The 9,934-nt window shown below is 40.4% G+C and overlaps 1 protein-coding gene across 1 annotated transcript; it reads right to left on the reverse strand.

Annotated features, from left to right (window-relative positions):
- Nucleotides 1-8,284: 8,284 nt before the first annotated feature.
- Nucleotides 8,285-9,460, reverse strand: LOC145499418 (melanocyte-stimulating hormone receptor-like). The gene has a single exon (XM_081478931.1). It carries the CDS (start codon nucleotides 9,193-9,195, stop codon nucleotides 8,296-8,298), a length of 900 nt encoding a protein of 299 aa, XP_081335057.1. The 5' UTR covers nucleotides 9,196-9,460; the 3' UTR covers nucleotides 8,285-8,295.
- Nucleotides 9,461-9,934: the final 474 nt, after the last annotated feature.

The raw sequence follows: 9,934 nt of genomic DNA on the forward strand, positions 1-9,934 counted from the left end.
GCGAACACATCTACCTGAATTCATCTTGGCTTGACTTCAAAAAGAAATCCTTCTCAGTCTCGGTACTTGACAACATTGACTTTCCTGTGATTATCCAACCCAGCATAGTGAACTCTGCTCCGGGATCAGTGTCTCGATTCGTACCCAGAACAGCAGGCTCGGTTGTCTTGATTCGCTGTATATCTGCAGCTCCCAGGATTACATGCACTGGTAGGTTTCTTCTGTTGCTGCTTCCTCACTGAAGTTTAGTCTCCTTATCCAGTGATTAGCTTTCTTCAACTCTGAGATTGTCGGGTTAGGAAGGTGAGTCAGGACTGCCTTTTCTGCATTTATGCACTGTAATTCAAATCCAAAGCCTTCACTGACATTTGACTCAACAATGACCTTGGATATCTCCACCTGTTTGTCAACTATTCCATACATTTGCTCAATAACTCTCCTTTCAGTTCGGTATGGCTTCAGGTTCAATTTGGTAAGTAGATTTGAACTGATGTAAGAACTTCCAGCTCCACTATCCAACATGGTTCGAGCCTGTACTCCATTGATCTTAGCAATGACAGTTGCATACAATGTAGTTTGGGAATCCACCACACCATAAAACCTCTCAGATGTGCCCGCTGACTCTGGCGTGGGGTTGGATGAAAGGGTCATCTTCACCCTGTTACATACAGAGGTATGGTGCCTCCCATTGCACCTCCCACACCCACGTGATTTGCATTAAGAAGCCAGATGCTCAGGCCTGGCACAGTTAAAACACAACTTATTTCTTGTTAAATGCTCTTTTCTACTGGCTGTATCTACGACTTTGGTACAGTCGCTGCTGCGATGATTGTTCAAACCACAGTAGACACAGGGTGGAGGCTTTGGTGGTTGTCGCAAGTTGCCCCCGGACATCATCAATTTGTCTTCCTTTTTGGAGACTGTCTTTGTTTCCAGGTACAGTATCAACTGAAGCCAGTGGGCTGAATTCCACCAAAAGTAGGGAGTTTTGGTCTGTATACTTCCTTAAATTTTCAACTAGCGCCTCAAGTCCCCATTCTTCCCAGTCATCATCCTTTTGGGCCATAGCCTCTCTTACAGAACCCAATTTGTCCATTATACTGTACACATAACTCTGGGCACCCTCTAGTTTCTTCGTTGAAGCTAAGGTTCGGACTGTCTTAGACAATTGTGTTTAAAACTTGGGTATCTCTTTGATTTTGTGAACACTGGTTATCTTTGGCAAGGATTCTAAATCCTTGATTAAGGCCTCATGGACCTTAATGTCTTTTCCAAAGGTCATTTCAAGAATCTTCTTTGCTTCATAATAGCCTTCAGGGCTGTGTGGCAGCCCAAGGCTGTGCTCTTCGGTCCCCCCTCAACTAATTCTAGCAAATAATTAAATTTACTTATCTCAGAAATCTTTGAGCTGTCCATTTCCACAACGAACTGGTTCCAGTTCGCATAATTCATCCTGAAGTCTGCTCCTCAACGCGTGAATAGGTACGAAATCTTCCTTGTGAGCGAGTGACCAGCCTTTTACCTCTTCAAATGATTTTTCCGCCTCCAACATGGCGTCTTTGACAAGATTTCCCGAAGCCTCCAGGGTCTTGTTTACATCGCATTTCTTTTCGTAAGCCGATAACAAATCCTCCTTCACACCGGTATCGGCCATTGACTTGATCTCGTTGACGTAGCAGGTTGCTTTATTTAATTCCTTCGCGTAGTTCTGTTCAGCGACGTCCACCATGTTTATATTTTCCATTCGGTCGCTCGATAGTTGTTTATCTGTTTTTATTCCAATTCCGTGCGGTCAATGTCCTGGCAGGGTCGCCACTTTTGGTGTTGGGAACGTTTTCACACGGTACACCAAATATAAAATCACTAGTTCAAGTCACTTCCTGATTTAATGCTCCGTTTTGTCACGTCCAAAAAATAAGTACAGACAACCACAACAAATCGTCTCCGCAATGTCTCTACCACGAGGCCCTAATTTGTATATCACATGAGCTCCACGAGAGAAAAAAAAAAAAAAAAATGACCTCCACAAGGCTAGACTAATTTGCATATTTCACGATTCCGGACAATGACACTCAATTGAAAACCGCTCTATAAGTCTAAGAAAATTACTTCATTGTGATTGAAAACCGCTCTGTATTTACCGTGATTAGCTTTGTTTTCTTAGGTTTTCTCAGAACTCTCTGATTTAAAATCAAAGCGCTCCGATTCACATCCACATGTACTTCACAAATACTACTACAACAATTATTTTTGCCTGAAAAAAATATTTGAACTCTATACACATGGTTCATTTCTTTTAACGATGGGATTCGTAGTAAAACCCAGAGGGCCGAATATACGCACATAAACGCAATTCATCTCTTGATCTGTAAATAGTTTATACTTAAATAATTGTAATAATAATTGTACGTCGAAAATGACTATAAACAAAGTTAATTGATATTTAAAGGTAGCAAATAGGGCCCAGCTAGTTCACGCAACGTATATAGCCCGGATATATAGGTATAAACTAGTTTAGAAAAGAACCTCCAAAAGTGGTTTTAAATCTAAGGAATGGAAAAATGTATAATAGGTTTCAGTCATGTAGTCAGAAGCCAAATTTCGTTCAATTTGCCTACATTGTAAGACTCGCCCAGGAATTTTCTTCGCCTAAGGTGAGGTTTTTTTATTCAATAAAATGCATGTCTTTACTTGTAGACGATGAACTAACCAGTCAGTATTAGTTGTGTTATAGGGCGTGTACGAATTTACGTGATTATTTATGTTAGTGTATTTATATAAGGAACTGATGCATTTTTCTACAGCCGACAATTTCAAAACCGCGAAGATTTCAGTGTCATTCGACAGGTCTAGTTTTGTTACATGAAGTTGGCGGGATGTTTCTAAGTTTGATATTGTACTTTGCTGACCTAAAAGTTCACATATATCATTGTTAGGTGGAAAGTGACAAAGGTGGAACTAGGGAAAGGTTGATATGTGACTGAGAAAATTACTTCACTGTGAGTGGCTGAAAACGGGCCAACAATTGAAATTGAACAATTGAATCCCTGCGTGCGCTAATAATTTTCTCAGTCATAATAAGTACACGTAAGAACACTTAAGCTATTCAGGATTTACACCACTCAGAATATTTGAAAATTCTTTCAAATTGCACTCGTCTACAGGCTTGAGCAATTTTGAGAGAATTTTCCAATATCACTCGCAGTGTAAGTCCTTAATTCCACCCGTATTCATACGAGTACCTCTACTAACTTGTCGACCGCCATTTTGAGTCCTTGGTGCCTGCCTCATATTCATACAGCGCGCAAATTTTCAACAGCTTGATAAAATAATTATAATTAAATGATGAAAGCTAAAATAAAGAATTTTAAAACAACTTATCAGTGGTTTGTTCTCTCAATCTTTGTATTTGTTGTATTAACTGAACTAACACAAGTGTACGGTACACCTCAGTACATAAAAATTGCTGAATCGTCAATCTTCGTTTTTAGCGGCTTCTGTTCTTAGCTGCATTCCGACTCAGTGCTCTGGAGGGAGAGGTCAACTTTGTTTGCGTAGCCATGCGATTATGCGCCCGATGATCTTGGCCATCATGGCGTCACTCGTGAGCTGGCCCGTGAAGTTTCAATGGCCAATTAAAAATGACACCAGAAAAGTTTTCCATCCGATGATTGCTCAAAGAATTTGAAGGAAAGCGATCAACAGATCACAGGAATAAGATAACCTGTTAATATTGTCCAAAAATACTTTGGTTTTCAAAAACTGGACGTCAGAAGGCATAAAAACAAAATTTTGAGATCGATCAATTGAAAATGCGATTGAAAAGTGAAGCTTTACGCCCGTTTCTTGGGCGATATCTCGAGAACCCAACAATGAACAACACGAACAGAAAAATATGATCCTGATATGGTTTAAAACGTTTGAATGGTGATGAAAACGAATCATTTAACACATGCATAAAAATGATCAGTGGGTTTAAACCCATTTTGTAGACGATAGCGTGGAGGACCTGCTGATCAATACTCAAAACCCTCTAAATATGAGAAAATATTAGATGGAAAATGCTCCCTTACAAAGACATTTGAACTATCAAGTCATATGCTGGGTTCGAAAGTAAATAATGTACCAACGAATTATTTTTCTGCGCTAAATTATCTGCAAAACCATCCAGGGACGTAGCTAGGGGGGGGGGGGGTCCTGGGGTGCCTGTGACCCCTCCCCTTTTGCAAGCCTTTTGTAAGCAAACAACCTACAACATATGGCAAAAATGACACAATATGGTGAGTACCCTCACTTTGACACAGTGTCACCCCCCCCCCCCCTTTGAAAAATCCTGGCTACGCCCCTGCTGTCAACGATAACATTTTCTTCTGTGAGTGAGGCCAACCAACTGACGCAAGCTTCCGGGCGGTCGTGTGGATATTTTAGATGGTAAAATTATATAAAATCACTCTACGGGAGACCTAGATGAAACGGATGATCTTCAGAATAACATGGACGAGACCTCTTGGTAGAAAATGCTTAATTTCATGTTAAAATGTCCGTCAAATGTGAGATCGGAGCAGGATCTGTTTCCTCGGGTGTCCGCACGCAGTGTAAGGCTATTTCTTGTCTCGCATTTCTGACAAGAAAGGTATTCTGATGCTTTGGGTTCTAATTTTTTTTTTCCTTTCTCAGTGAGTTCACTTAAGCTTGAATAGACTGTAAAAGAAAACTGTGTAGGAGGTTATATGGAAAGAACTAAAAAAACACAGCATCTGGTTCCAATGAACAGGGACACTTCCTATGTTTAGCCATTGGCAATAAGAGTTATCCAGGAGTTTATCCAGGAGTTTATCCAGGAGAAACTTGTTGAGCCAAAATGACTTATTGCCAAAACAAAGAGTTCAGTAACGAAGGTTATGACAAAGATAGAAAGATCAATATCAGGTGATCTCTTATTATAACCAAACCCCTTGTTTTCTTGAGAAACTGTAATAGCTTTACTACCTTTTAGTTTGAAATGATAATTAGTTATTTTCTTTATACTCTATGCTTTTAATTTTCATCATAAATCTTTTGTCAATAAAGATGGCTTTAACAATTATTTTACATTAAGTTCAAACTGACCTACAAAGAAATATTCTCGAGAAGAGTGTCACAGAGGTTGTACTTGTAAACATGAACCCCAAGCCTGATTTCTCCCCAGCTCCTTCCATCCCAGGTTCCCTGTTGCTTTTTGCATTGATGAGTTTATTATTGGCTCCAAGAGAATGCATCATGCAAGTAATAAGCCTACATTTTCTCAGCAAATAACAAAAAAAACCCCGCAAGATTAGGTTCTAAACGTTTAATTGACAGTACATTGACAATAAATAGATAGCTTGTCATGGTGGTTGCATGTATTGCCAGAAATGGGGCCTTCTTGAATGGTCTTGCAAAGGTAGGGGAGGACGGTAACCTAAGGAAACATGTTGGATATGAATTGACTCCAGGCAGCTAAAGAGCTAGTGAAACTTAATACATGGGGAAATTGTTATCTCTTTGGATGTAATATTCAAGGAAATATTGTCTTTCAAAAACTGCAAAATTCCCGGGTGGCAAAAGCGTTAAGAGCTCATACATTCTTTGTAAAATTTTGAGTTTTTAAACCAGTGTTGCACAAAACGTATTCGATAGATCAGGCTCATATTCATTGGCAGAGTTAACCGTACTATGACCTTTCAATGTTCGGAACTGATATATTTGTAGCTCCATCACAAACTGAATTGCTCATGCTAATGAGGCAAATATTGTTAACAAGGATTCCCCTATTGGACGTGGGCTCTGGGATCAGGGTCGTTCGCTTCTGTACTTTTTGAGTGGGGTTGGAAAGGATTATGTTGCGCTTTGATTACACATCGTTTCTCTCCATGGCCTCCTTAGCTTAGTCTTAAGTATATAACCTGGATTTAACGTGATAAGTCCTGGGGTCGAGGTTGAAGTTCTGTACTGGGTAGCAAAATGTCGTGTCAGTCTCGTCCCCAGGCCGTCTGTTCCTCGTTGCCGTCTAAGCCTTGGCACAAGGAAAAAGTCAGCTATGTTGATATGTGATAGGCTAGATTCTTAGACCCAAGATTTCTATAATTCAGCGCTGCCTTCATACCCGAAAATATCCACTGGTTGAACTCTTACTGAAACACTTGGAATAGAGCAAGTGTAAACGTAACGGTTTTATTAACAAAAATCCTCCTGTCTCATGGACATAAGGTGTGTGGAGGTGTGGAGGAGGTAGCGGTGTGGAGGCGGCGTGGCCGGGTGGTTACGGTGCTGGACTTGAAATCCGGAGGTCGCAGGCTCAAGTCCCGCTCTGACCACTAAGCTGGAGTTGTTTCTCGGTAGACCCAAGTTCAACTCCTCGGCTACGCTTGTAAATAGCCAACTGGACTGCGTCCTGCCTGTTGGGATTTTTAACCACGTTATGTTCTTTTGCATTATCTGTTTCATCATTTGATTTCCTGAAAAGCCGTACTGGGGGAGTGGTCAATTAAGATATTTATTTTTATCATTATTTACCAAAGGAGATAAAAAACGCCTGAAGTTCTGACCGGAAGTAGTATTCATATGTTTCGTTGAGTAGAAGACTTCACTGAAAGATCTCCCCTTAAGCAAATTTTAAACTTCCTGAAAGTCTATTGGCACAATAAACAAACGGTTTAAGGTCGAGATGAACCAGTGGATATTTTTGGGAGGGAGACCAGCATTGAATCAATGAAATTCTTCGTCCAGCCGGAATCAAGCCAATCGAATCATGCCTCTTCCTCGAGCCAAGGCTTCCCGGCTGAAAAGGATTGGTGACCCTGGGGACGAGAAGGATATCATGCATCTTGTGACGACACACCATATCCTTGAATTAATAGTATGACTTACGTAGCCCGAAGTCTGCACGGGTTTCAAGAGCTCATGGAACAGACCCATGCATGCGTGTTGGACTAAAATTGTTCCAGCATCCCTCTCCCTTCGTAAAATGATAAACTTTTTCATAAAAGCGAAAAAACTTTAATGGCTTTGGAGATATCCGCCTGCAACTCAACTTCATTCCCATGGCCTTTTCCCTCACTGTGTGGTAGTGTAGCAGCCTTCGTAAGCTTGTAATTCTATTTGTCCTCATTGCAGCAGCTGTTCAGTATTGTTTTGGGGCCAGGGGGCGTTGTTTCTGTTGTTTGTTCTATTGTCCTCTCAAAGGATTTCTTGCCATTCATGTGAGACCTTACGAGAGCTGCAACATGACTCGTACTGTTCGCCGTAGAGCAGGTCTTTGGGATCTGTCCGTCAGGCATTCGGTGGAGAGGCCCAAGCCAGCGTAGCCCGAGCTGTTGAGGAAGGGATTCAGGGTTCTGAATCTTGGAAAGATCAAGGACCTCAAAGTTGGTTAAGCGGTTCGACCACGCCCAGGATGTGCCACAGATTGATACTGGGAAAATTTAGTAGTGACTGAAGTCAACATATAGCATTGCTTAATTCCGAAATTCTGATATTACAGAGACGGGAATAGCACGGGAAGGTTATTTATACACGGTCAACCTGGTGAAAACAGGAACAGCTTGGTTGTGGTAAATGTGCCTAAGAAGATCGTCAGTTTACGCTATCTATTTGTTGTTTTACCATCCATAGAGGCCTTGTTCCTCAGGCATTCCCTCTTTAGTTATTTTAGATCACTAGCGACGTCAGAAATCCCAGGAAGGTCTAGACGGGAATTTCACTCTCGTGGACAGTAACTTAGAGACAAGTTAAATTAAAAAAATGGAGGTATGGCGTTGTATTCTCGACGTTAACTGGTTTACATTCGAGATGCGGATTAACTAGAGAACGAAAACAGAACCTATCAAAATCATATTTATTTTTCTTATCAACCCTTGTTTTATGACATTTTTTTCTTAGTTCATATTTGTTTGAATTTCTTTTAAGCATAACCCACTGGAGATCAGCCACGAAGCTGAATGGGCCACCCAGAACAAGCTGTGTTTACCTGCTTACTAACTACAACCTTCGTAACATGGAGTCAAAGTATGGAAAAAATACAAGCTGTCACTCGTGAATCACAAAAGAGGGGCACGGCTGTCAAAGTTTTCTTTAGTAGTGTCGGCATCATGATCATGCCGGTTGTTCGTTTTGAATCTAGATATAGGGGTAAAAGTCTCACTCCAATTCAAAGCACACACAGGAAGATAGTCTGCCAATTGCTTTAACTGGCTTGGTTTTGCTACTCCTTCCTGGTAATCTGCAAAGTAGGTTTTACTTCGTCCGCAACATTTCGAATCTTTGGCAGTTTGGAGTTTACAACATAGTTTGAGGTTGTGAAGGTTGAACTGTCTTCCGGTCGGTGCTTGTCTGCCGTCGTTGCCCTGCTTGCCTTTGGCGTGATCCAAGGTTTTTTAACGCTTTTCTAAATTCCTGCATTCGTATGGCGTATACAAGAGGATTCACTATGGAATTGGCAAAGGATATCACAGCTAGAGTATCATGGACATCAACGCTTGACGCACTGTGCCATTTTTCCTTTATGTGTCGTGGCATGGATTTGTAAATAGCCATAGGAAGAACGGCGAGAACAGAAACTCCAGTGACTATCAATAATGTTATTGATAGTTTCCTTTCTTTGTGAACTGAACCATAATGTTGTGAATGAGGACTTCTTTGAACATTAACAATGATAATGATATAACAGACTGCTAGGACCAGTAAAGTGACAACACTAAATGATGCCCATGCGTACTGAAATACTTCTTCTGATAAAACAGCCACGACAAAGGCCAAAAGTAAACTTATAGACCAGCAGGCGATGATAATTTTAATGTAAGCCCATTTCGTTATCAAGCAATGCCTGAAGGGGAAAAGTGTTGCATGTAGCCGCTCTAAGGATATCAAGGAAAGATTCATGTAGGAAGCTATTAGGAAGGTGAGTTTAATGGCCCATGTGAAGACGCTGTTTTCTTTGTGTCTTTTTAAAGAGTACAAAGGTCCTGTCACGGCACCCACCAGTAGATCAGCCAAAGTCAGGTTTATTATGAGGTACGTACTGCGCTTGCGTAGATGGCGGATTCTTGCGAAGGCGGTGATGGTGATAGCATTAATTATCGATATCACAAGAAACTCAGTGATGAATATTGGAAACCAGTTAGTGTCCTCTTTTATAGGAGAATCTTCAGCAGTCATTTCTTTGAACGAATATTTCATTTAAGCTAGGGATCAAATAACAACAAAAAAATATCTAACTCATAGTCTGTAGCTTAGAGGAATCAAACTTGACAATTTGATAGATTTAAGGTAGTCTAGGTCGTTTTCCCGAATGGTTAAGAAAAATCATTATTTGCCTTTATTAACATCATGATTTCAAACGGAAATTCGTTTACGCAGATGTAAAATATGCATTTTGTAAGGATAAAAAAAGCTCCATAACAAACAATGTTCTGACAATCTGCACTTGTGCAGGTGATTCGAAAAAACGTTCCCGTTCAGACCGAGTAAATGATAACTTATTAAGGAGAAGCCGGACGGCACAAATTTCTTCAACCTGCAAAAATCCAGAAAGGCGAAGAAACGATCCTCAACGTTTTAATTAATATTTTTTGTGATAAAATGTTACCTAGGTAAACAGAAACGTACGTTTTAAGAAAAGAGCCGATTCGCTGGCAAATTGCAGTTAAGTGAGTTTTGAACATAAAGCCAACTGTATAGTTAATGTTTCAAAATAATTGAATGTTCTTTCAATTTTGTTCTCCAATTATTTAACCATACATCTCCCTCGCTCGAAGTGTCTTTCTGGCCATCTAGCTTAATAAAACCGACAAAATAGGCTATTAATAACGCGAAAGGTTATAATCTCTTGATTTTCTTTATTCCGGAGAAGAATTGGGAGTTAAAATACTACATAATAATAACACTTAGTTCTTTTACTGCTGTTTTCATCGCTGTC

The sequence above is a fragment of the Orbicella franksi genome, chromosome 10 (genome assembly GCF_964199315.1).
Source record: "Orbicella franksi chromosome 10, jaOrbFran1.1, whole genome shotgun sequence".
Lineage (NCBI taxonomy): Eukaryota > Metazoa > Cnidaria > Anthozoa > Scleractinia > Merulinidae > Orbicella > Orbicella franksi.

Bases quoted from the DNA above. Each gene is read 5' to 3' on its own strand.
- LOC145499418 (XM_081478931.1), bottom strand. From the start codon at position 9,195: ATGAAATATTCGTTCAAAGAAATGACTGCTGAAGATTCTCCTATAAAA.